Genomic DNA, 27,821 nt, shown 5'->3' on the forward strand with positions numbered 1-27,821 from the left:
TCAGCCTATTCAGTAGGTGTAGTACAAAGAATTGCCACAGCCCAAATAAAATTTGCAGCCTCTAATATTTATCAGCTCTTTAAGGAACTTCAAGAGCAAGTGAGAAAACATCCAGGCAAGATTTATATCTTGTATGTCCACTCACATAGTGGACTTTCAGGTCCTATTTTTGATGGAAATTCAAAGGCAGACAGCCTTTTAACTATGTTAGCCAGTACTCCTTTATTTCAGGAAGCACAAGAATCTCATTCTAAATATCATCAGCCTGCCCGAGCTTTACATTTACAATTTGGAATCACAAGAGAGGAAGCTAGGAGCATAGTAAAAAGCTGTACAGCTTGCTTTCCTTTCCACACTCCTACACTCCCTCTAGGGAAGAATCCTCGAGGTTTGAGACCCAATGAAATCTGGCAAATGGATGTGACCCATTATAAATCTTTTGGTCGTCTATCTTTTATCCACATCATGGTAGACACCTTTTCAGGATTCACATTTGCAATGCCAGCAGCAAAAGAGACAGCCCGAGTGGTCACTGAATTCCTTATACAAGCATTTGCAATTATGGGTGTGCCACAAGCAATAAAAACAGACAATGGACCTGCATATTCTTCTAAACATTTTACGCACTTTTGTGCACAGTATAAGATTTTACATACTACTGGAATACCTTTTAATCTGCAAGGTCAAGCAATAGTAGAGAGAAGAAACAGAGACATTAAGACACTCCTCCAAAAACAAAAGAAAGGGGGAGCCACAAGTAACCCTAGAGAACTTCTAAATTTAGTTCTCTATACCATTAATTTTCTAATTTTTGACAAAGATCCACTGGCTCCGGCAGACAGGTTTTATAACCCACCAGAAGGGCAGTGTCCAGTGCGAGCAGCTCCACTGTCTTTAGATAATCACCAGGTGATGTGGAGAGACCCAGAAAGTGGTGAATGGAAGGGACCAGATAGGTTAACTGCCTGGGGGAGAGGGTTTGCTTGTATTTCTTCAGATGGAGAATGAATCAGATGGGTGCCAATGAGTCGTATTTGCCTTGTCTATCAGAAAGAGACAGAAAAAGAGAAAGACCTCAAAACAAAGGAGAAAATCTAAGAAACAGCTGACACTGAAAGAGCATGGCTAATAAGAAGACTGTTAAAGAACTTTAAAACTAGCAGGAATCATTGGATTTCCTAACACAAGATGAGACTAATGGACAATGGACTTGTGGACATTTATAAATTCTCAATTTATGATTATTTGATCGTGTTATTTATTACATACTTCTAGCATGTATTATGTTACTATGTTACTATGTTACTATGTGTTTATGTAATCTATGTAATTATGTGTAATACGTCTCATATTGATGGATTTATGTTTCAAGGTCATGACCACCCTATGTTCTAAATCAAAAGAAAGGGGGAGATGTTAGGTTCTTACTAAATGCTAATGAGATAATGAGATATTGGGTTCTTACTAAGTGCTAAGTCAGTACTTGACAATTTTCTAGTTCCGGCCTTTCCTGGGAGTTTTACCCCTTTGAACTTCTGGGAAGGAGCTTGCATGCTTAGGAGGAGCAAGTTCATTGGTTGAAGTATTTTTTCCCAGAAGCCCCGAGTTATTCCATGCCCATTCTCTGGGAGGATAAAAGAGGGCGGCACTCTGGAGGAGGAGAACTCTCTACTCTAGGTCAGAGTTGGTGGCAGTTGAGACAGCAGATCTCCTCCCAGAGAGCAATCAGCAGTCTCTGGAGACAAAAGAACTTCATAGATGAGGACTATTATTATCCTTATTTTATAGATGAGTAAGTTGAAATAAACATTAAGTGACTTACCCAAACTTGTCCATGCAGTTAGTTAATACGTGTCTGAAGTCAGTCAGGTCTTCCTGATTCCTTGTCCAATACTGTGCCACCTGGCAACCTCTCTCCCTCTGTCCCTCTTCTTTCTCCTCTTTTAATATACATATGCACATATACATACATACATACCTGTGTGCATGTATTTATACATATATATGACTTATCTGCATATAAATCATTATTGAAATCATAGAGATTACCAAGGACAAAGAATAAAAAGAGAAAATTTGAAAGATATAACTTTAGGAAATACCATCTTATAGGGAATGGGAAGAAAACATAGTCACAAAGAAAAGCTGATTAGAGCAATAGTTAGAGAATCAGGAATATGTTATTTCGGAAGTCAAGGGAGAAGATCCCCATTAATTTTCTTCCATTAAGAGAAAGTGGCCCCACCTACCTCTCAGATTAGCTAAAATGACAGAAAAAGACAATGATAAATGTTGGAGGGGATGCAGGGAAAGTGGGGCATTAATGCATTGTTGGTGGAGTTGTGAACTAATCCAACCATTCTGGAGAGCAATTTGGCACTAAGCCCAAAGGGCTATAAAACTATGCAAACTCTTTGATTCAGAATGTCATTAATGAGTCTATATCCCAGAGAGATCATAGAGAAGGGGGAAAGACATATATTTGTAGCAACTTTTTTGTGGTGGCAAAGAATTGGAAAATGAGTAGATGCCCATCAGTTGAGCATCAAATAATTAAAATTCCAGGGACAGATATTTTTTGGTCAGGGGAGACCTGAGCCTGTCTGAAGACAGTTGGGGAGTTTGGTAGCAGAGGTATAGGCAGCATTTTTTACATAAGTTGGGTTGGTTTTTCTTTATGGGCCAACAAGGCCCATAAACCTTGGGGTTTAGTTTGTCTAAGGGACCACTGGAAGGATTTCCTTATGAAGAGTTGGCATGTGGTAGTTTATTGGCATTCTCACAGCCTTATAGGATATCTTTCCAACCAATACTCCTATGGCAAATGTAAAGGCACAGGAGACCATCATCCATTTGAATTAATAATCATATATTTTAAAACATTTTATTGTAAATAAATTTATTTCACTGAAGATTATGGCCTATGAGTGTTTCATGCCATTCTAATTTCATACTTATGTGAACTATCCTGATCTAGGCTAGGCCCAGAAGAAGAAGAAGTAAGCAATGAAAAGGGAGAAAATGAAGATAAATGTAAGAAAGGGGATATTGCAAGGTCTTCAGGAAGGCAGAAGGAGATGAATCAAAGGTGCATATAACCATAACAAGGAGATCACTTCTTCTTCTGAGACAGGATTGGGAGAGATGAGAATGGATAGTGATGCTGAAGAATGTTGAGGGAATTCTCTTAGAATGCCTTCAATTTTTTCAATTAAGGAAGCTATACCATTAAGCTTGAGGGTGAAGGAGTGCTTCAGACAATGAGAAGAGGGATTCTGGAAAATGAGTGACAGAGTAAAGAAGAGTAAAACAACAGAACAGCAATAAGGTTCCAGATTATATAATCAACCAAAATTTATGTTGAGTGGGCATTATGATAAGTGGATGAATACCCTCATTCTCATCCAGATGGAATTTTCGCTCAGCACTACCTCACAATCTAGATTTTCTCCAGATAATTAAGTTATTTATATTCAAGTCACAGTCTTTTGAAAGACATAATGGTCTTCATCTTTTCTTGCCAAATTTAATGAAAGCTTTCCAAAATGCACTATATCAAATCATCCATTCAAGTCACAAGCTGGGCTAGATGGGGATCAGAATTTATGTACAGTGGGAGTCCACAGCTTGAGATTCAGGAGATTGAGTACAGTGAATCAAGGTGACACTAGGAACATGGTCAGCAAAATAATAATAATAATAATCAATCAAGACAGCTGTAAGAATTGGAGTCAAAATCTTTTTTGCTTACTTCCTAAATCTACAAGCCTAAAAAAGAGTCACCATATTTCAAATATGGAAGAATCTATTAAGATCAAATGATTTAATGGAGAAGGAAACCAAGTACCAAAGTGGTAGTGATTGGCTTTGACCTTGAGTCAGTGGTATAGCTAGCAGAAGCTGACATAAGATGGTTTGCATAGAGTGTAGCAGACTGCTGTCTGACACTGAACCTCTGTCTGCCTCAGTTTCTTTATCTGGAAAATAAAAAGGCTGGACTCAATGGCCTCTCAAGTTCCTTTAAGTTGTGTGTTCTATGTAACAAATCTATTGCTTCTCTAGAGTCTCTGTGATTTTAAACCAATGACTTTGTGGTACTAAGGCCTTTTAATTATTAGAGTAAAAATATAAAAACTTCTTTGAGAGAGTAAATTGTTGGGGACAGAAAAGCTAAAGGAGCAGGTTATAGGAAAAAAGATTAGAATACGTATTCTCTTCTCCAGAACACCACTGGGAATCAGGAGGTAATGAGGTAGACAATGGGAGTGACCTCAAGCTGACAACATATTTACCTATTTCTAGATACTTTAATAAACCAATAAGCATCCCCACTCCAGCTCAAGATGCCCAAGAGAGGCAGTTAGTTGACCCAATGGATAGAGAGCTGGGTCTGGAATCAGGAAAACCTGAATTTAAATCTAGCCTCAGATACTGTGTGACCCTGGGCAGGTCACTTAACCTGTTTGTTTCAGTTTCCCCATTTGTAAAATGAACTGGAGGAGGGAATGGTAAACCATTCCAATATTTTTCAGTTGTGCTGGACTCTTAGTGACTCCATGGACAACATTGGCGGGCTATGATCCATAAGGTCATGAAGAGTCAGACAAAACTTAATGACAGAATAACAACCCACCAAAAGGGCAGAGTTGGGAGACAAGGATTGTCTATCAATTAGTAGTCACTTAATAATGTTTGTAGTTTTGAACAAAATTGAATTCAGAAGTCTTCTACAGCCTAAGGCTAATCTAGAGAGCTGAGAATAATATTGGAAAAATATGTAATTCATGGCTACATGCTTTGATTCAACTCACCTTGATCGATGGAGTCTTCAATAATCTTTCTATGCAGGTTCATGGCTCTTTCATCAACAACAATGGCAACCTCCTTTTCTAAAGCTTGCAAAATGGCAGCCATTGCAATGGCTCCGGGGGGACCATCAGTCTCTTCAGGTGGGTCATGAGTGAAATGGGTAGGGAACCCAGTGGTGATGAGCACTGAACGAGCATGGGACAGGGACAGAGAAGCCTTCAGCAGTTCATCTTTGTTGAACAGATGCTTTATTCCTCGGTTACCTAAAATTACAAAAGCTTTGTCTTACAAATATTTTTAAAAGAAAGAAAAAAGGGTTAATTGCTTATGTGTGTTGAGTAATATTTTTCTTTGCTTTAAAATTATTTTTGGCATAAATATCAAAGAAGAACAATATCAAAAGGAAAGACAATGGCACTGATGAGTTGAAGTTATTCACAGCTGGAATCACATCCTGCTAAGACTCTTACTAAATTGACAGGGTTGTTTAGTCTGAATTCAATCATCTCCTAGTAAAACTTTGATCTTTATGGAAAAGGAGATGCAAATGTAAAGCAAATCTTCATGCAAAGCAAGGACTAATGACAATAATAATAATAATAATAATAATAATAATAATAATAATAATAACTGAACATTAGATGTAACACCTTTAAGATCTATACTGTATTTTCTCATTAAAAAAATTAGGATATAGATAGTACTAATAGTGGTATATTACTTTGAGACATGGTTTATTGATTTTGGGGGCTGATTTCTGATTTTATTTATAGAGGGAAGTTTGCTGAGGAATTCCCTCATCCAGCATGGGTTAGCACCAGATCTACAATTCAGAATTTCAGAGAGTACCACACTTTATAGATGAAAAAACTGAAGCTAAAGGCAAGGCTCATATATAGCTAATATGCAAATAAATTATCTCTTACTATAAAACCAGGCTCCATACTTGAGACCCAAGTATAAACACTGGATCGTTAAAACATAGTGGATTTAGTGCTGAATTTTGAAACAGGAAGTCCTGTGTTTCAACTAGAAACTAGCTCTGTGACCCTGGACAAGTGAATTAAGCTACCAGCCTCAGAATCTGTAAAATGTCGATAATACCTGTAGCACTTTCCCCACAAGGTTACAATAGTAACACTCAAATGAGATAGTATATATAAAAGCCCTTTTCAAATTTTAAAGCACTACATATATGTGTGTGTGTACATACATACATACATATATGTATGTATGTATGTATATATATATATATATATATGCCAGTTACTAGTACTAGTATTATTACTTTTAATGTTCAATATTCATTTTTTCTAATATCAGCTTACTTAAAATCATATGAAACTTAAAGGACTTGCTATTTCCTAGAATTAAAGAAGCCCTCCAGCAAAAATATTACTTTGTTTCCCAGGTTTACTTATAAGCCTATTTTTCTAAAGCTTTATGTTTCAGACTGAAAAGATGATACTATCCAGTCACCTGTTTTTTATCTGCAACAGGAGAGAAAGCAGGAATGTGTTCCATACCCAAATGTTTTCTCTTTGGAAAGAATTATATAACACTTTCCTATCCAGCAGCCTTGTATGGGAGCCAATGTTAACATTAGTGGTCCTTGTCTCTTATCACACACACACAGCACACACACACACACACACGGGAGGAGAAAGCCTGGGAGAGTTCTGGTAATTGAGAACATTTCAACTATTTGTACAAGCCATTTTATATATGTGTATACATGCAAATACACACACATACATGACTAACTCTAAAACTCTTTATGGATATATAGAGGTCTCAGATTTCCACATTGTTTTTAAGTCTAAGAGCAATGTCCTATGATTTGGCAGGAGGCTAGTTTGTGACTGTATATCCAGTCATTACTGCTGGCACAGAAAAGCCAAAGATGTTTTATTTTAAGGTAATGCAGATAACTCAACCACCTCCACCATGGTTGGACTCTGCTACTGTTAGCCTTCCCCTGCATTGATAGTAAGAACTAACTAGGAAAGCGCTATTTTAAGATTTGCAAAATATTTTATATACATCATCTTATTCAAGTCTCATAACAACCCTGTGAATATAGATGCTTTTATTATCCTCATTTTAAAAATGAGGAAACTGAGATCTGAAAAAATCATCAATTTGTTGAAGGATTACCTAACTGATAAGTACCTAGTACAGGGCTTGAGTCCAGGTCTTTCTGTATTCAAGCCCAGTTCTTTAAATACTATAAGATTTATGGTCAGCCACACTCTAATCTATGATCTATTAGTACTTCTGGGAAGTTGAGTGTTCTCTCTACTTTCAGAAAGATGAAGCCATAGGAAATCATGAGCTTCACTCATTCCTTAAATACTTGTTGATGGATGGATGGATGGATGGATGGATGGATGGATGGATGGATAAAGTATGTAAGGTGAATACTGGTCAAAACTGGCCGCAAAGACAAGAAAATACCGAAGCCAAAGTAAATTAATATGATCTAGAAGGAGATAAATTTTTGCTCAAGCAGCCCCCTCCTCTGGAGCCCATCTCTTTTATGTGATTGTCTGTGTTATAATGAAAAAGAAATACCCTGGAAAACAAGACTCTTGGTTTCTAGCTTTGGCTCTATATTTTTATAGATTTTAGGATTCTATCAGGATTCTAGAGTTTGGAACTAGAAATGACTTCAGAGATCATCTAAGTCCAAATATCTCATTTTATAATTAATACTCAACCCCATACTTGATGTAATACATGTAAGGAGACTCGGCTCCCAAATGACTGAGAGACCTCAGAGTCCAAGACACTGAGATTATGAAAAAAAGTTGATGGCAGACTGAAAATGGAGAAGTCCAAGAAAAGTAGTTTCAAGATGTCAGAGACAGCTTTTAAATGCCTGCAAGGATGTCCAGAACCATTTACAAGTGGAGGAAGCTGTCCCCCTCCCTAATATGTCCCTTGACTTCTAGCACTTTCAACCCCAGAGACTCATATTTTTATTCTGAGCCTACTGTACATCTAGATTTAAAGATAAAAAGTATAATTGTGGTCCGATATTGATATCCTTCTTGGAGATAAATCAAGGGAAGAAGTGAGTGGTTAGCCACAGTCACCTTCTTCCTCCTCTCTAAGGCAGAAATCACAATCTTAGTTGGGGAGGGGGGAGGCTAGAGCTCAAATTAGGTACATGTGATTCAATCTTCTTTATATTTAGACAAGATTGGCACAAGTATATCTTACATATAAATGTGTTTTTTTTCCTCTGATTTGTAACATTTTTATTTAAATTTTTGAGTTTAAATTCCCTCCCTTCACTTTCCCTGAGATGGTAAGCAATCAGATATAGGTTATACATGTGCAATTATGTAAAACATTTCCATATTATTTTGTACAAGACGATTCAAAAAAAAAAAGAAAAAATTAAAGAAAGTGAAAAAATGTCATTCTTCAGTCTGTATTCAATCAATATTAATTCTTTCTCTGGAGGCAGATAACATGTTATATATGGTTGGATTATTGTGTTTCTGAGAAAATCTAAGTCATTCACAATTCTTCTTGAATAACATTGTTGTGTGTACAATGTTCTCCTGATTCTGTTTTCCCACATGCCCTCCAAAATACAACATTTTCCTTTTTGTCCTATAAGTCACTGATAGGTATGAGTTGTTTTAATTTACATTTCTCTGATCAATAGTAATTTAATGTTTAAATTTTTATGACTATAGATAATTTTGATTTCTTTGTCTGAAAACTGCATGTTATTTTCAACTTTTTTGTTTATTTTTCTTTCTTGTAGTTGTTCCCTTTTGTTTTAATTTTTCTTTCACAAAATAATTAATATGGAAATATGTTTTAAATGATCATACATATATCATATCTATATCAGAGGGAAGGGAGGAAGTAGGGGAGGTTGAGAGAAAAAAATTTGGAACTCAAAATCTTACAAAAGTGAATGTTGAAACCTATTTTTACATGTGATTGGAAAAATTAAATACCATTGAATTTAAAAAGATTTCTAATTTTGTGTCTAATTAAGGATTTTTAATTTTTTTTCTAGTTTTTTTTTAGTTTGCATTCCCAATTCATTGATTTTTTTAGTCTGCATTGCCCAATTCATTGATTTTACTTTATTGATATAAATACACACACACACACACACACACACACACACACACGCGCGCACACACACACACACACTTTTTTAATGAAATGATCAATTCTATGATTTGTTCTTTGTTTGACCCATTTGGTTTTTAGGCTTAGGTTATTTAATTTCCAGTTAATTTTAATCTCTTTCTCCATTGTCCGTTATTGATTGAAATTTTTATTGAATTAATCATTATTGTATAATCTAAAAAGAATAATTTATTATTTCTGCTTTTCAGCACTTGTAAGGTTTTCTGTTCTAATACAAGTCAATTTTTGTGCAGGTGCTATATACTAATGAGAAAAATATATATTAATTTCTACTTCTATTAAATTTTCTCCAGAAATCCATTGTATTTAATTTTTCTAGAATTTTATTTACTTCTTTCTTGTTTATTTCATGGTTAGATTTGTCTAAATTTGGTTAGATTTATCTAAATTGAGATATAAATTGAGGAAAATTGAGGTACCTCACTACTATTTCTTCTCATAACTCATTCAACCTCTCCTTCAAAAATTTAGATCTATACCATTTGGCATATATGTTTAATATTGGTATGACTTCATTATCTATTGTACTTTTCAGCAAGTACTTTTCCTTCTTCATCTTTTTAAAATTAGATCTATTTTTGCTTTTGCTTTGTCTGAGATCATGATTGCTATCCCTGCTTTCTTTGCTTCAACTAAAGTATAATTAGATTCTGTGTACATGTGTTTCTTGAGAACAACATATTATAGGAATCTGGTTTTTAATCCATTCTGCTGTCTACTTCTGTTTTATGGGAGAGTTCATTCCATTCATATTTATATTTATAATTGTATTTCCCTTCATACTATTTTTTTTTTGCTTATTTAACCCATCCCTTCTTATCTCCCACTCTTTCCCTCCTCACAAGTGTTTTACTTAAGATCACTACCTTCCCCACTATATCTTCCCTTTTACCAATTCTCCCTCCTCCTTTTATTTTCCCTGTCCCTTTTTATTTCCTTATAAAGATAGATTTTCCAACTGAATGTATATATTACTCCCTCTGAGCCAATTTTGATGAGAGTAAGGTTTAAGTTTTGCCTATTATCCCCTTATCTTCTCTTGAATAATAATAGCTCTATGTCAGATAAATTACCCCATTCAATCTCCCTCCCCCTTCTTCGTCCAATGTAATTTTTCTCATCCCTTTATTTTGTTTTGGGGATATCATACCATAAAAATCACATTATATTCACATCCTTTGTCTCTGTATATGCCTTCTTATTTCTCTAAGATTAATAATGTTGTTAACAATTATACATATTACCTTGCCATATAGAAATATAAATAGTTTAACTGTATTGAATTTCTTATGTTTTCTCTTTCTTGTTTTTTTTTAACCTTTTTATGTTTCCCTAGAGTCTTGTATTTGAAGATTATTATTTTTTATTCAGCACTGGTTTTTAAATTAGAAATGCTTGAAAGTCCTCTATTTCATTAAATATTTATTCCTTTCCCAGAAGATTATATTTTCTTTGCTGGATAGATGATTCTTGGTTGTAATCCTAATGCCTTTGCCTTCTGGTTTACCATATTGCAAGCCATTCAGTTCTTTAATGTGGAAGCAGCCAAATCCTGTGTAATCCTCTCTAGCTCCTTGATATTTGAATTTTGTTTTGTTTTGGTTTTTTTGGTTACTTCCAATACTTTCTCCTTGATCTGTGAACTCTGAGATTTAGCTATGATATTCCTGGAAGTTTTCATTTTGGGATCTTTTTCAGGTAGTGATTCTTTCAACCCTAACCTTCTGTTTTTAATATACCAAGGCAGTTTTCTTTAATATTTTCCTGAAAGATGTTGTCCAGGTTTTTTTAAAATCATGGCTTTTGGACCATACAATAATTTTTATTGTCTCTCCTAGGTGTATTTTCTAAACCAGCTGTTTGTCCACTGAGAAATTATACATTTTAAAAAAATTTTAAATTGTTTTATTATATCTTTATGCTTCATAGAACTATTAATTTCTACTTGTTCAATTCTAATTTTTAGGGAATTATTTTCTTCAGTGAGTTTTTGTGTTTTCTTTTTCATTTGGTCAATTCTATTTTTCAGGGAGTCATTTTCCTTACTAAATTCTTGTATATCTTTTCCCATGCTATAGACTGCTTATTTCATGATTCTCATTCTTTCCCCAATTTTTCTTCTACTTTTCTAATTGCTTTTAAAAATTCCTTTTAAGCTATTCCAGGAATTCTTTTTTGGCCTAAGACCAAAATACACTTTTCTTTGATGCTTTCCATATAGTCATTCTGGTACTATTGTCCTTTTCTAAGTTTATACCTTGATTCTCCCTCTCATCACAGTAACTTTCTATAATCAAGCTCTTTTGTTTGTTTTTTGCTCTTTTTTCTTGCCCTTTTTAGTGACTTGATATTTTTATATGAAACACATAATATTTTTAGGTGAAAGTTGAACTTTGGTCCTGCATTGTCCCAGGCCTTTTATGCTGGGGATCTGGGTCTTACTGATGGCTTTCACTGGCCTTCAAGCCTTAGCAATTTACTTTCTCCAGAGGAAAGACTCCCCTTCTGGTTTGTTTGGGGGATGGGGGAAAGGTCTCCTTGGGGGCTTCCCCTGGGGGTCAGGTTATGTTGCCTGTTCCAGAGGCTGTGCCTTGCTGTTGGGTTGCTATAGTAACAGAATCTTTCTGGTTGGCCCTGGAGGAGGGATCTTGTCGCTGGTCTGCCCCAGAGATAGGACCCTGCTCCTGGGTTGCTATAGAAACAGATCTGCTCTGCTAACAAGCCCTGGAGAAGCAATTTTATTGCTGACCTGACTAAGAGCTGGAGTCCTGCTGCTGTGTTGTTATGGAAATAGGGTCTCTGCTGGTAGGCCCCAGGGGCAGAATTGCACTGTTGGCTAGCCCCAAGGAGGGACTTCACTACTGGTCAGCAATGGGCTCCAGGCCTTGCTGGTGGCTTGTTGGAGGTGATGGGGTCAATGGGGTGGGGCCTTGCTGAGCTGTACAGATTGCTCAATTACCTGGGGGGCTACTGGTTTGCAGGCAGGTGGGGCTTTGCTGGTGGATTGCCCAGTCCTGGTGCCTTGCTGCAGACCCCTGCTGTGAGGCTGGACTTCAGTCCCCTTCGGTGCCAATGAGACAGACCTTTACTACCAGGCGGGTAGGTTGTTTCCCTGCTCTTCTGAGGTGTTTTTCTATTTGTTTGGAGGGGAATTTGAGAGGGCTTCAGAGGATTCTTTCATCACACTGAGATCTAAGCACCAGAAGTCCTGGATAGTCTCTAAAAATGGAGCTCAGAGAGGATGCTGTACAGGCCTGAGGCCTTAGAGACCGTAAGATTGGGGCATTAATGCAGTCTGTTGCTTACAAATCCAGAATTGCTATTTTCAGGATTGGATTTAAAGCTGAAAAAGATCTAGTATAAACTTCTCACTTTACAAATAATGAAACTGTCAACTACAGAAAGCCAAAAGGAAAAAAAAAAACACAAATGAATGCAATATACATTTTTAAAGTTTAACCTGAACTATTAACATTTTCTCCATCACTTAAGTCAATCAAAAACAACAAAAAACCCCAAATCGCTGTTTTATAGCTTTGAGGATTTAAGATGTGTAAATGCTTACACCAAAAATAAAAAAAATCTGCTGATTACAGCTGACTATATAACACATTTCTGGCCAAGGTCACACAAATAGTAACATCTAGGATTTAAATCCAGCATGTCTGTCTCCAAATCCAGAAGTCTATTTTTTTCTATCCAATAAAAGCTATTTTTTTTCAATCCAATAAAAAGTCACATGTCTACATTATTACTCCAGTAAAGATAAATAAGTACATTTAATTCCTCCCCTCCATCCATCTTCAGCTTCTTCATACATAAAATGAAAAGATTGGAATAGATCAAGCATTGTTAAACTTTTTTGTGTCATGGATCCTTTTGGTGGTTTGATGAAGTCTTTCAACCCTCTTTCAGTATATTTTTAAATTCATAAAACAAAATATACAAAGAAAACCAATGATATTGAAATGTTAATTAATTTTTAAAAACATAAAGGAAACCAGTTACATTGAAATATGCTAATCAATTTTTTTTTAAAGTTCACACCATAAAATTAAGCACCCTGGTCTCAATATGTATATATATGTATATATGGTCTCTAATTTCCTTCCCATGTGTCTATACTAATGCTACAGTAAAGATACAATAAATACATTTAATTCTTCCCCTCAACCAACTTCAGCTTCTTCATATACAAAATGAAAAATTTAGGATAGATCCGGAATTTCAAAGTTTTTTTGTGTCACAGACCCCTCTGGTGATTTGATGAAGCCCTTTGGCCCTTTTCCAGAATGTTTTTAAATTCATAAAACAAAATACACAAAGGAAACCAATTATACTGAAATATGTTAATCAATTTTTTTTAAAGTTCACAGACTACAAAGTTAAACACCCCTGAACTACATGATCTCTAACTTCCTTCCCAGATCTAGTATTATAGGTTCTAAATTCCTCATGGAATAAGTATATTAAACGTACTTAGCTCCCTCTGCTGGTCACATCTTAATTTAAGATGTAGAAAAGGACGTTCTATGAAGCTCTTCTGAGAGTTGAGCCTCTTGTAGGCCTCTCTCCATGAGCCTTCTCAAACAGGTAGTAACACACATAACCACCGGAGGAATCCTCGTCTGAAGTCCCAAGCAGGCCCTCCTGAATATATTGAAGAAGTCTAAGTTTGCCTACTCTTAGGCACCAGCATGTGGCCACAAAGATGGTGGCTGGCCCGATCATACCAATCCGACCAAGATAATTAATTGTTAGTTGTTCTGAAGTTTCCTAATGGGATGGAGTGCAGGTTTTAGTTTCAGGGGTTTAGTGGAAACTTGGGCAGGTAAGGTAAATATATATATATATATATTATAAAAATATATATGTTTAATATGTAACATAATTCAGTAATATATAACATATAATACATACATATATATATACATATATGTGTATATATATATATATATATATATATATATATATATATATATATAATTTATCTGACCTGGGAGTAAAAAAAGAGGTGCTGAGGAAGGAGAGGAAGAATAGTCTGCCTCATATTCAGAGGAGTCCAATCTATCCTAAGTTAAATCTATCCTTACCCCAATGCCCAGGGGTCTGAAAAGTCTGAGAGAGTTAGTTTGGGATAATGATTAAAAATGTGGCTTTGAGCAGGTGAATTTCAGAAAATCCTGGAAAGATTTACGTAAACTGATATTGAGTGAAGTGAGGAGAACCAGAACATTGTACATGGGAACAATAACATTGTACAATGGTCAATTTTGATCTCAGGAATCCAATGATCTAAGACAATTCTAAAAGAGTCATGATGGAAAATGCTCTCCACAGCTAGAAAAGGAACTATGAAGTCTAAATGCAGATCAAAGTATAATATTTTCATTTTTATTTGTTTTTTTCTTTATTGTGATTTTTGCTTTCACTCTGATTCTTTTTTTGCAATATGTTAATATGGAATTATGTTTAATATGACTATACATATATAACCTATATCATATTGTTTGCCATCTTGGGGAAGCAATGGAGGAAGGGAGAAAAAAATTGGAACTCAAAATCTTATTAAAGTAAATGTTGAAAACTATATACGTAATTAGAAAAAATAAAATACATAAAGTGGGGAAAAAAATATTTCTCTTAATCAGGAAATCTTAGGTTCAGGCCCTGTCTATGACACATACTGGCTATGTGAACCTGAGCAAGTCACTTCCTCTCAATGTTCCAGATACCTCTGAGGTATAAAGAAGGTACCAATCTACACTGGTAGAAGGAATTTCCTCAGTGGGCGTGCTCTAGAGGCATGAGGTAGCTCAAAAACTGTCTTTTCAATCACCTTCCCAGGATCTGCATTAAAAAGTTTCAGAAGATCCATAGTTCTTAGAGTCACAGAACTCCATTTAATCTAATCCCCTATATAGTCCTATATATAAAGAAGTGCAAGGCCTATTAATCTTAAAAGCCTGGGGATTATAATCAATCCTAAATACACACACACACACACACACACATATATATATATACATATAAATCCTATAAATACACATTGCAAATTTGTATGCAAATTCAAGAAAGAGACAAACATTTTATGAATTTTTCAAACTATTTATAAATACCTGTTCTGTATACACACTTGTATAAATATAAATAAAAAGAATAAAAAAATAAAAATTTGAAAACAAATGATTAACAAAAAGAAAAAAGGAAAAACTGAGTTTCTCCTTTCAGGGAGAAACTTCGTTAATCCCAAATGAGCTCCCAGATTACAAAATACTCCTCCCAAGGAAGGGATGAGAGCAATAGGCATCACTTGGACATCAAAATCAGGAAAATAATTTATACTTTAATAATAACATTGCAAAAATGAATGATTTTGAAAGACTTAAGACCTTTGGTTAACACAATGATCCAAACTCTAAATCAAGATTTCTAATAGGCCAATGATTTTGAATGCTGCCCATTTCCTGACAGAGAGGCTTTCTGACCCAAAGTGAAATACAAATTTTTGGGCATGATCAATGTGTGGATATGTTTTGTTTGACTATGGCTTTTTTTTTTTTCCTGAGAGGGGGCATTAAGGAGAGTGAGTAGGTACTTGTTATTTTTTAAATTTAATTAGGATAAGATGAAATTTTATTTACTTTTGCCAATTTTATGGGATTCAGGTTGTTCTTCAAAGTTGTTTTTAATATATTATATATAATAATACATTTAGATCACTTTTCAAACTTAAAAGTACTATATAAATGTTAGTTATTATTATTACTCTGTATTTAATTATCACTGAATTTATTGTTTTTATAATGATTTTTAACATTTGGCATACCCTTTAAAAATGTTCTTAGTCTTTGGCTATTATTTATTGTACAATTGGAATTACCAGTTAAATTTTTTATAATCCTTTATGTCTTTTAGACATCTACTTTTTATCTATCATACAAATCATGAATGCTTTTCATATATTTTGTCCTTAACAAATTTATTCTCTTTGTAGAACTGAAAAATAAGTCATTTCCCTTCTACAACTGAGCTAAACACTTTATTACATTTTTCAAAGAAAATGATAGATGTAAAAAAAAAATGTTTTAAGTCTCTCATCAGCTAATATTCATTCAAGCGTGTGGTTTAATTCCCTTTCCCATCCTGGAATACTATCAATTTTCTCAAGTGTATTTGTGAAATAATGAATTCTTTCTCTAGTTTTTATTTTCTGTAAGTTTATCAAATACTTTTTTATTTTTATATGTTTAATTGGATGTCTGGAGCATCATTTATCAATTTACTTCTCTCTTTTCCCAAGTACCAGATAGTTTTAATGATGACCAATTGTAATAGACCTTAAAATCTGAGAGAGTAAAACTGTTCACATCATCTTCTACTTTAATGAGAGACGTGGTATTCTTACTCAGTTTTTCATATTAATTTCATGATGATTTTTTTCTAGTTCTAAAATGAAGCCCCTTGGTATTTTGATTGTATATTAATATATACATATTAATTGTCCTTATTATACTTATCTGATCCATTTGTGAATATTTAGTTACTTAGATTTTCCTCTTTTTTTAGTCATTATAATTTTATAATTGTTCTTATGCAGATTTTTTTTTTTTTTTTGGTATTACTAGAGAGGTAAATTCCCAAATATTTTATAGTTCCTAGAGTTACATTAAAATGTTTCCCTTTTAAAAAAAATCTTTTTTCTACTATTAGGAATGATTGTGAGTTAACTTTATATTCTAAACTTGGCTTAAACCTATTCTTTTTTTGTAGAGGAAGTCAAATTTTATACATATATTATCATGCTATATCCAAATAATTGTATTTTGACTTCTTCCTCTGTAATGTTTATCTCTTTAATACCTTTTTCCTATACTATAATGATTTTGAAATTTTCTAATACTATCAGAATGAAAATACTAAAGTCATGAGAATGGGCATCTTTACTTTGTACTTCTTTTTATTGGGAATGTTTCCAATTATAGAAGCAGCTAGGTGGTTCGGTGAATAGATAGCAGGGCCTGGAACAGGAAGTTCAAATCCAGACTGAGACACTTATTAGCTGTATCATCCTGAGTAAGTCACTTTATCCAAATGGGATCACAAAGAGCCAGACATGACTGACTATGGCTCAACAATTCTAATTATATATTATGTTGACTCTTGGCTTATTGTTTTGAAGTAGAAATTTTCTATATTTATTCTTATTTAGAATTTTTTACCAAGAACAAAGAATGGATTTTATGAAAAGTTATGTTTGCAACTATTGCTGTAATAAATCACTTATTTTCAGGGAAGGAAACTTGAGGTTCAGGGTCACAGTCACTGGCAGAGGTGAGATTCATAGCAAGATTACAAATCTTTCAACTATAAATCTAGCACTCTCACTACGTTTAATTCCTTATTATTGAAGGCAAGAAAACTGAGACCTAGTAAAATTAAGTAATTTAAGTAAATTCCTATTCTGGAACTCTTTACGGTAAACCATTTAAGGCTCACCATGACAATGCAGCAGCAAACCATAGTCTGGCTATGGTTGCTTGGGCGATCTGACATGTCCTTGCCACCAGCTCATCTTCCCTACCTCCTATATAAGGATCCACCAGAATACCATTTAGTGGGAAGCAAAGTTAGCCACAACCTAGCCAGATGTTTAATATAAAAAAGTCATATTATGCACTAAGTATAACTTTTATTTTCAGTTTTAGTTTTCTAGGGTAACAAACACCTTCTTGATCTCAGGAAGTTTCTTTTTTTTTTTTTTTTTTTTTTTTGGAGGGAGGAAAGGGCGTGCTTGTTTTTCTTACCTGGATCTCTGGCAATTATGTTCTCCAGCTCTCTAATTTTCTGTACACTGGAAGATGAAGTAATGCTGTAATGCAGAGGATTTTGGGAAATGCAATGGACCGCTAAGACTTCCCCAGGATGACTCACTTGAATCCTTTTATCCTTCTGGTCAATAACAACAGCATACCCAGGAGAACTGGTAAAAGCCAGCGGTGACCCTGAAATAGACAAGAGGTGAAAGTATTTTCATTCAGTACTTGGGACAAGAGGGATTTCAATTCAGTATACATTCATTAGATATCGACTATATACAAAGTGTGTGTAAAGTAATGGGAATAAAAGACAAAAATGAAATCATTCTTACATTCTAGTTGTTTGCTTCTGTTGAAGGAAGAAAAGGAATACTTTTAAATGAGAAAAAAAGAGCTTTATTAAATAAGGGTAAGAGTAAGCCTAAAAGGTCATCTAGACTTTGGGTGGCTATATCTGAATGTGAAAGGTTGATATATTGATAGACAAATGAGTCTATGACCTTGCCACTTGGACTTAGCTTTTTGCAGGTGATGCTTTCTACCCATGCATATGAAAGAACAGAAGAGATAAAGAGTTCAAAACTTCAGAATCCTGAACCTCAGAGCCACTAAAGTGATACCCAACCATGTCACTCCTTATTCATTAAATCCCAGTGGTTCCCTAAAGAATATAAATATAAAGTGCTCTGTTTGGCATTCAAAGTCCTTCACAAGCTGGACCCCTACTTTTCTAGTCTTCTTCCATCTTATTCCCCAACATGTACTTTTCATGCAACACTGGTTTCTTGGTTCTTTTATGAACAAGACACTCCTTAACTGAGCTCTGGGCATTTTCACTGGCCATCTCCTCATCCCTAGAATACTCTCCCTCCTCACCTCTGCCTATTGATTCCTTGGCTTCCTTTAAGTCCCCCTTAAAATCCCATCTTTTATAGGAAGCTTTCCCAACCCACTTTAATTTTAGTAATTTCCCTGTGTTAAATATTTCTTATTTATTTTACATATAGCTAGTTTTGTATATATCTGTTTGGACATTGTTTCTCCCATTAGATTGTAAGTGCCTTGAAAGCAAGAACTATATTTTGCCCTTTTTGGGATACTCCAATGCTTAGCACAGTATCTGTCATATAATAGGTACTTGATAAATGTTTATTGATTGATGGATATTATGATGATAGTTCCTGAACAAATAGTCATTATATGATTTATAGTCTAGATTAAGGAGATTAAAATCAGCAGACATGAAGAACTCTCACTATGGGACAGGGTGAAATTCCTCAAAATCTGCTCTAGAGAGCTAGAGGCTTGAAGGTTTGAATTTCCTTTTGGACATGAGAGGTCCAGATAAGTTTTGCAGGAGAACAAAACAAGTGATTTCACAAAAGGAAGAAAAAAAGTCAGTTTTTTCTTTCCTTTTCTCTAAAGAATACTGCTGGTCCAAAGCAAAGATTTCTGCTTTTCAAAAATAATAGTTTAACAACAACAACCAAAAAACATATCTATGAACTAAGGGAGGGTCAGCTATATGACTCAGTGGATAGAGAACTGGGCCTGAATTCAAATCCTGCCTCAGACACTTACTAGTTGTGTGATCCTGTTTGCCTCAGTTTCTTCATCTATAAAATGAGCTACAGAACAAAATGGCAAACCGGTCCAGTATCTTTGCCAAGAAAATCCTAAACGGGGTCAAGAGGAATCAGACAGGATGGAATAACACAACAAATAAATATGCAGTTCCTACTCTCTCAAAAAGAAGAAAGAGCCAAGAATTTAGCTGATCCTCAAATTCTGGAAGCTGTGTCCAACAAGAATCATCTCGAGGACATTTTATGTTATCAAAGCAGCATCTGGTAAAGCAGTGTCCAGCTGAGACAGTGAAGACTATGTGTCCAGAGAAGACCAATGGGGAGCAAGCCTTGAGGGAACAACAGAATGCTACCACCAGAAGACATCATCGGTCCTACAACACCAGGCACATGAGTTACTGCCCTGACTACGTGTTCCCTATGTATATGCATCTCCAAGCAAATTCCCTATCACTTTTCTTCGCTGTTGATATATTAATTATGGGACAGTGAGTTCCAGGTTTATATAGAGGAAAGGTTTTTTGCCATTTAAAGGTCTCTGTCCTCCCATGGTGGTATACCCTCACAGAAAACCATGAACTTGGGATAGTTACTTCTGGAGAATCTGCCCTTCAAGTTAGGGGAGTCCCAAAACTCTGTACCAAGATATCCAATTTTGGGGTAAATATAAGAGAGAAATGGAGGATGCTGTCCATTGCTGATATGCTCAGAGAATTCTCTTGTTTGATTCATTCATAAAATTATAATCTAAAATGTTAAGAACTGGAAGTTCTCTGAGGAAGAGAACATTTAACCTAATCCACTCTTTTTACAGAATAGGGAGACCAGAAAAGTGATAGAACTTACTCTAATTCACACAGATATCTTTGGGAGAGCTAAAACTAGAACTCAGATCTCTTTGTTTCCAATGTAGTGTCTTTTCTGCTAGATTTCATAAGCATATTTGAATTTCATAGGCCTTATAGGAGCCAATTTCATTCAACACTTCAATACAGAAAAAGCTCTAGTAAAGACACAAAATGTAATTTAAACAAATTAACATTTTGCATTGGAACTAAAGTGAAAACAGAAGAACAGGTTTCATGAATTTGTTCATCACTAAGTCATTATGGGGCTCTTAGCAAGAAAGTCTAAAAACAGCCAATAAAGCCATTCTCAGCAATAGTGATCTAAGATGAGTACAAAGAAAAATGGTATGCATATTCAAATAATGAATTAATGGACTCTGAATGCAGATGAAAGCATATTTTTCACTTACTTTTTCCTTTTTCAATGTCTTTCTCACCCTTTTGATCTGCTTCTTTCACAACTGTGTAATATGGAAATGTTTTACATGATCTCACATGTATAAACCATATCAAACTGCCTACCATATTTAGAAGAGGGAAGAAAAAGGAGGGAAGGAGAAAAATTTGGAATTCAAAATCTTGTAAAAACGAATGTTAAAATTTTCCTTGATGTGTAACTGAGGGAAAAATAAAAATACCCTTTAATAATAAAATAAAAGAGTATATATCTTATTCAAAACAAGAAGAAAAGATAAAAGTAGAGTGGATAGATTAGCTTTGTATATTAGATATATTCAGATGAGATCCATAAACTTAAGGGAAAAGCATTGAGTGAGCACTCCCTGGTAGAAATATTAACAATACTGGTATGGTTTAGTCCATGAAGTCATGAAAACTCCAATGTGACTTAAGAGCTAAACAACAATTTATATACTACAGACCACTTGCCTGAAGGAGCAATCAGGTAATGAGTTTGGGAGACAAATCTTAAACCTGGTATGGAAATGTGGCTTTGTAGTCATGAAGATTCTGACTAATCTTACATCATAGGGAGGAAGGATAGCAGGAGAAAGGATTGTTCATCCAGATTCTCCAAGCCAACTCTTTTCCTGCCAGAAGCTAAGGAGTTCCTATATCTGTCACTCAGAAACCAAGAAGCTCCTATATCTGTGACTTACCTTAATGATAATCTCTTTTGTTTTTTTTAAGATGAGATTCTCCTATCTCATCTAGCTAGGGCCCCATTTCCATTACAACTTGGCACAAAATCTTTAATTTGCTCCATTTATGACCTGGGTTCATTCATTCCTCCTTAGGCAACTTAGTGTTTTGCCTTTCTTGGTGGCTTACCATATGGATACTCAACTTACTATAGATACTTAATCAACTGCCTTTACCTTATTGCAACTCAAAGACATCTGCTCACTTCAGCCTTCCTCAGCTTCAACTGAAATTATAGGTGTGTATCATCATAGCCAGCAATGATGATAATTTCGTTTTCAAAAGATATAGAAAACAATTTTTTGAGTTGTATAGCCCTTTCTTAGCAATTAAAATAGGAGGTATTTGTTGTATATCATGGGTAGTAGTTAACTATGCTAGAGACATTATATTCTAATAAAGATAATTTACAAATGCAAATTTCTCTCCCTTTTTGTTCATAAGTTGCAAAACTTATGAAAACTGAATATATGTACATAAGTCTACAAAGAGTACAAACTTATAATATGGTAAACACTTTACAGATTTTATTAGAAGGATCATCTGCCGACATGACCTTATATCCATCATCAATTTTTTTTTCAGTCACTAAGTATTTTGACACTAGTCTTCCTTCCTTTCATTATCCTAAACAAAAAAAGCATTTTTAATGAGTTGAAATTAAGGAAGGATTACACTTACCAGAAAAGAAGAGAAGAAAGTTTTATTAATTTTGAGGTTCTAGTATTCCTAAAGATCAGGAACTATATTTTTGTAAAGATTAGGTTGAGATCTCATTTAGAATATGAAGATGTACAGGTGGTATCCCTGTCTAGAGCTTCAATGCATTATAAACATTCCAGCTGCATAACTCATTGCATTGTCTAACCAGTTTCTTTACTGGCTTGATTGGGCACAATACAAAATAAAAAGCTCATATTTAATCCATTCTTCTGGAGCTCAATATAAGGAAATATTATCAGATGAATTCAACCCACAAAGAAGAATAGGTTACTGAAATAGGAACGGGAGGAAACTTGATTGGAAGTAACTCCCCATAATCCTGGAATTCATGATAATGAAGAGGAGCAAATTCAGATAGTCTGGCTTAAAAAGTAGATTTGGGAAAAGAATATTTCATAGTATTCAAAGAAAGGATAGCTGGGATTTAGCAGCCTAATATTTTGAGGGGACAGTTGGCCCAGCAAGGATAGGAGTTCTCAAGATTAAAATTCTGAAAATAAGCAATAATTGTGGGTGGAGCCAAGATGGCAGAGAGGAGACAGGACATTGCTTGAGCTCTCCCCAGCTTTCTTCAGAATCAATATTAGATCAAGTCTCTGAACAGATTTTGGAGTGACAGAACCCACAAACATTCAAAGCCTAATAATTTTCCAGTTTAAGTTATCTTGGAAGGACTTGTCTCATTGGGCAGTGGGGGGAATCTAGTAGGAGGCTCTTAGCCAAAATACAGCAGCATTTTGATTCAGAAGGCCAGTGGATTATCAAATCAGCTGTGAGACCTCCAATACAACTACAGAAGGCAAATTGTGAGCCTCCAAACCCCAGCATAATAGGCAGGACTCAGCCAGGCCCATCCAGCCAGTGGGAAAGTCTTCAACATTAGCAGCACCAGCACCCTCCTCGTGCAGGCAGTGCAAGGCCCCTGCCCGCCTGCAAAAGAGCCTGTGGCAATTTCTCTTGTGCTCTAGGAACAGAGCTCAACTTTTAAAAATGAACAAAAAGGCAAAAAGAAAGCTACTGGGGAGACAGGGAAGATCAGAACATAAACCCTAAAGAGGACATCAAAGGCAAAATGCCTTCAGGTGAAGCTTCAAAGGGGTACGTGAGCTGATCCACAGCTCAAAATACTCTTTTGAAAGAGTTAAAAAAAAGATCTTAAAAGAGACAGAAGAAAAATGGAGGAAAAGAAACAAGTGCTATGTAGAAGTATGAAAGTTTGGGGAAAAGAGTCAATACGTTGAAAAGAAACACAGAAATTGAAGAAAACAACTTAAAAAATAAATTTGGCAAAATGGAAAAAGAAAACAACTCCTTGAAATATTGGTGAAATAGGAAAAAATCCACTGAATAAAACAACTCTTTTAAAAGTACAATTGGCCAAGTGCAAAAGAAAATAATTCACTAAGAATTAGAATTGGACAAATGAAAGTGAATGACTCAATGAGAAATCAAGAATTAGTCAAATAAAACCCCCTAAAAGAAAAAATATATAAGAAAATGTAAAATACATCATTGGAAAAACAACTGACCTAGAAAATAGATCCAGGAGAGAAAATCTAAGAATTATTGGACTACTTGAAAGCTGTGTGAAAAAAGAGCCTGGATAACCTTTTTCAAGAAATCATAAAGAAAAACTGCCCTGATATCCTAGAACCAGAGAGTCATTGAAATAATCCACCAATCACCTCCTGAAAGAGATCCCAAAATGAAAACTTCAAGGAATATTGTAGCTAAAGTTCAGTATTATCAGATCAAGGAGAGAATAGTGCAAGAATTCTTGCAAGCAGAAAGAAACAAATACCAAGAAGCCAGAATCAGGATTATTGAGGATCTAGTAGCTTCCACATTAAAGGATCAAAGAACATGGAATATGATATTGCAGAGGACATAGAGCTTGGATTACAGCGAAGAATCAACTACCCAGCAAACCTGAGTATTATCTTTTAGGAGGAAAGATAAATATTCAATGAAATAGAGGGTTTTCAATAATTTTTTATGAAAAGATCAGAGCTGAACACAAAAAAATCTCATCTTCAAATACAAGACTCAGGAGAAACATAAAAAGGTAAAAAGGGAAGGAAAAAACTGTTTTTAAAGGTCAGAATGTATACATCTCTACATGGGAAGATGATATATGTAACTCTTGAGAACTTTATCTTTGTCAGGGTAGTTAGAAGGGATAGAAGGTGTAGGCATAAATTGACTTTAATGTGATGATATAATAAAAATTAGAAGGGGAAAACCTAACAAAGACCATGGCCATTAATTAAGCCAAATCATATCACCTTCTCTGGGAAAGAAGTCATAATGAGGTTATACTTACTGCAGCTGCTAACAGCTTCCAGACTTGTGACCTCAGAGGCCCAAAACACTGGGACATCTCCTGGCTGAAGTATCACAGGTTCCCCATAGTCTGGTTTGGAAAGATCTTCAATTCCCAATAGATCTAGAGAGGGCAGATGGAGAAAGCTGATATGTCATACAGACAAGGTACCTCTGAGCTGGTACAACTGAAATAGAGAAACACGAATATATAGACAGATATCTCAAAAAAATGAGGAATCTCTCTCTCTCCCCCCTCACACACACACACAAACCAGAAGCTTTTGGCATACAGTGATAGTTATTTTTTAAAAACCTCTTGAAATGAAAGAGAAGGAAGGAAGGAAGGATGGAAGATGGAGGAAAGAAAGAAGAAAGGAAGAAATAAGGAATAAAAAGGAGAGAGAAGGAAGAAAGTAGTAAAGAAATGAAGAGGCAAAGGAAAGAAAAAAAGAAGAAAGGAAGAAGGAAGGAAGGGAGGAAGGAAAGGAAGAAGGGAGGAAAAGAAAAGGAAGAAAAGAGAGAGGAAAAAAAGAAAAGCGCATCACAATTTAAAATTAATCTTCAAGACAATGCTGAGAGATAAGTTTAGTAGTTACTCTCCTTAACCAAAGCAGACTGAGGTTAAGTGACTTGTTAGGATCACATGCCTAGTGAGTGCGACTGTCACATACCTAATAAGTCCAAAACAGAACTCATTCTCTTTCCCCTAAACCCTACCCACCTCTTAGCTTCCCTATTATCGCAGTGGACAACACCATCCTCCCACTCCCTCAAGCTTACAACTTTGGAGTCATCCAGGACCGTTCACTTCCTCTCAAACCCCCAACTTTAGCCCAAGTACCATATCTGAGTTGTCACTGAAGTATGTCAGTTTCACCTTTGTAGCATTTCTCCTTTGACACTTCCATCACTCAGGTGTAGACCCCCATGTCAGACCTACATTATTATAATAACCTGCAGGTAATTAGCTTGCCTCCAGTCTCTCCCCACTCCAAACTGAGCTCCATTCAGCCATCAAAGTCCTACTCAGTAAACTCCAGGGACTCTCTAATACATCCAGGATCAAATAAAAAATGCTCTATTTGTCATTTAGATCCCTTCATGATCCACCACCTCCAACCTTCCAAGTCTTCTTATACCTTTTTCTCCTACCTGTAATCCTCCATTCCGTGACAGTGGCCTCCTGGCTGTTCCACAAACAAGACACTCTTAGCTCTCAGCATTTTTTCTTGCTGTGCCCCATTCCTGGAATGTTCCTTCTCCTCATCTTTGCCTATTGATTTCCCTGACTTCTTTCCTAACCCCTCTTAATTCTGGTGCCTTTCTTTCCTTTGTTAATTATTTCCTGTTTGTCCTTGAAGTTTGCTTTGAGATTTCTATTAGATTATAAACTTCTTAAGGGTAGGAGTGGCCTTTTGCCTCTTTTTATATTCCCTATACTTTACACAGTGTCTGGAACATAGGAAATGCTTAATAAATATCTATTGATTGATTATTTAAGACTAAATTTGAATTCAAATCTCCTTGAACCCTAGCCTAGCACTTAATCCACTGTGACAATAATTTCCATATAAGAGATCTATTATCTCTAATTTGCTCCTTTGGTTAGAACATAAGATCAGCAAAATTCAGTTCTTATCCTGACCTGTTAATAGTGTAAATCAAAACTTCTTCCTAACTACAGACTTTATTTCTGGGCCCTGTCTGGTTGCCTGATAGAGAAGATTCGTTAGATAAAAAGACAAGGCCGGAGAGTGTGAATCACTCTATGTACACCCATGTCCATTTGTAGAAACAGGACTTAGTGAATGTTCTGTTGATATATGCCAGGGTCATCAGTTTTGGGCAATGATAGTATGTTATTGTTCGTGTTTTTTCACAAAATGTAAAGGCAGCATGGTCTGGTGGTTAGAGATCCAGGCTTGACAACAGAAAGATTTCTGCATATGGCACTTACTAGTTGCAGGATCATGAGCAAGTAGCTCCAGTAACTAAGATTGTAAGTTATAGATGAGTTGCTTATTTATATTGGTGGAGGTATTTTTTGCCACCAAGAATCCCTTACAACAGAGATGTCACAGAAATCAACCCCTTTACCCCCTACCCCAAAATTTGTTTTCAATGGAGCTTTATCTAACTTCCTTTGCAGAATTTTACATCATTAGGCAAACTAAATTATACCAGGAACATCCTACATTCAGGGCTGATCTTTTTCATCTGAATTTAATAAGAACTTTATATCTACAAAATATCACCATTCCCACTCATGATCTTGGACTGTATTAAATGTCCAGAATAAGGGAACTTATGGTATCCTGCTCTATTGGGATGACCTTTAGGGTACTGTGTCCTTTTCTGGACACCGCATTTTGGAAAGGACATTGACAAGCTGGAGAAATCCTTTCTTAAACCCCCTCCAGCCCCCCAAATTCTACCACCCTTTCTCTCTCTTTCCCTCCTTCCCTCAATACTATCTTGTGTTCAACTCTTTTGTATTTTCCTATATATTTTTATTCTGTAGGAACTTTATGCAAATGTTGCTTCCAAATATAAGTGCACTGAATTGTTTCATTTCAATCCCATAAGAACTGAGATAGTTTCTTTTTGGTTTTAGTCTTTTTAAAAAAATATTGCACAGCCTCTAGCACAATGCTTGGCATATAGCAGGCATTTAATGTTTGCCTGCCTGCCTGCCTGCCTGCTTAGTTGATTGATTGATTGAAGTGCAAAGGAAAAATTACAGATTGATGAGTCTAAAATTATGCTGGATGAGGAGGGGCTGAAAAAACTGGGGATGTTTAGCCTGGATTTGAGAAAACTTTGAGGAGGGATGTGGGAGGGGGAAAGGGACAATTCTTAAAAGATTTGAAGGGTTGTCATGTTAGAAGAAGTATTAGACTTGTGGAATTAAGAATAATGAATGAGTAGGAGTTGCAGAAGGACAGATTTAGGCTATCAAGCCTATCTATCAAGAAAGAAAAGCTTAAGAATTAGAAGTGAGAGCAGTAGGTTCCTATCAGTTTGTGTGTGGGAGGGGGGGTCTTCAATTAGAAACCACTTTTCAGGGCCACAGAGAGGGTTCTTATATTGTTGTTGGTGCTCTGATTTTCGGGAGAGGTTGATGGGAAATGGGTCATGGAGATCACAGACTTAGCTAACAGGACACCAGCCTAACTGGAAAAAGAATAAGATTCCATGCCAAATTCTGCAAGCATCGTTCAGATAGATACCTTTGTCAAGCAAGCAGCAAGATACAGTAAGTGCTTATTCTGAGCCAGGCCTTAGGTTAAGTTCTGTTGTGAGGACCAAATCATCTGGAAGGTGATGCCATATGCAAATGAGGTACTAGGAATGCCAAGAAAAGCAAA

At 35.5% G+C, this 27,821-nt stretch overlaps 1 protein-coding gene across 3 annotated transcripts in view; it reads right to left on the reverse strand.

The window, feature by feature from the left end:
- DGLUCY (D-glutamate cyclase) overlaps positions 1-27,821 on the reverse strand; it is a 126,515-nt gene that overhangs the window by 45,574 nt on the left and 53,120 nt on the right. For all 3 annotated transcript variants that reach the window (XM_074289724.1, XM_074289725.1, XM_074289726.1), the window contains 3 exons: positions 24,452-24,574; positions 17,799-17,996; positions 4,812-5,072 (listed from right to left, as the gene is read on the reverse strand). In XM_074289724.1, the coding sequence (XP_074145825.1) occupies positions 4,812-5,072; positions 17,799-17,996; positions 24,452-24,574 (582 nt within the window). The remainder of the gene's footprint in view (positions 1-4,811; positions 5,073-17,798; positions 17,997-24,451; positions 24,575-27,821) is intronic.

Source organism: Sminthopsis crassicaudata, chromosome 2 (assembly GCF_048593235.1).
Source record: "Sminthopsis crassicaudata isolate SCR6 chromosome 2, ASM4859323v1, whole genome shotgun sequence".
NCBI lineage: Eukaryota > Metazoa > Chordata > Mammalia > Dasyuromorphia > Dasyuridae > Sminthopsis > Sminthopsis crassicaudata.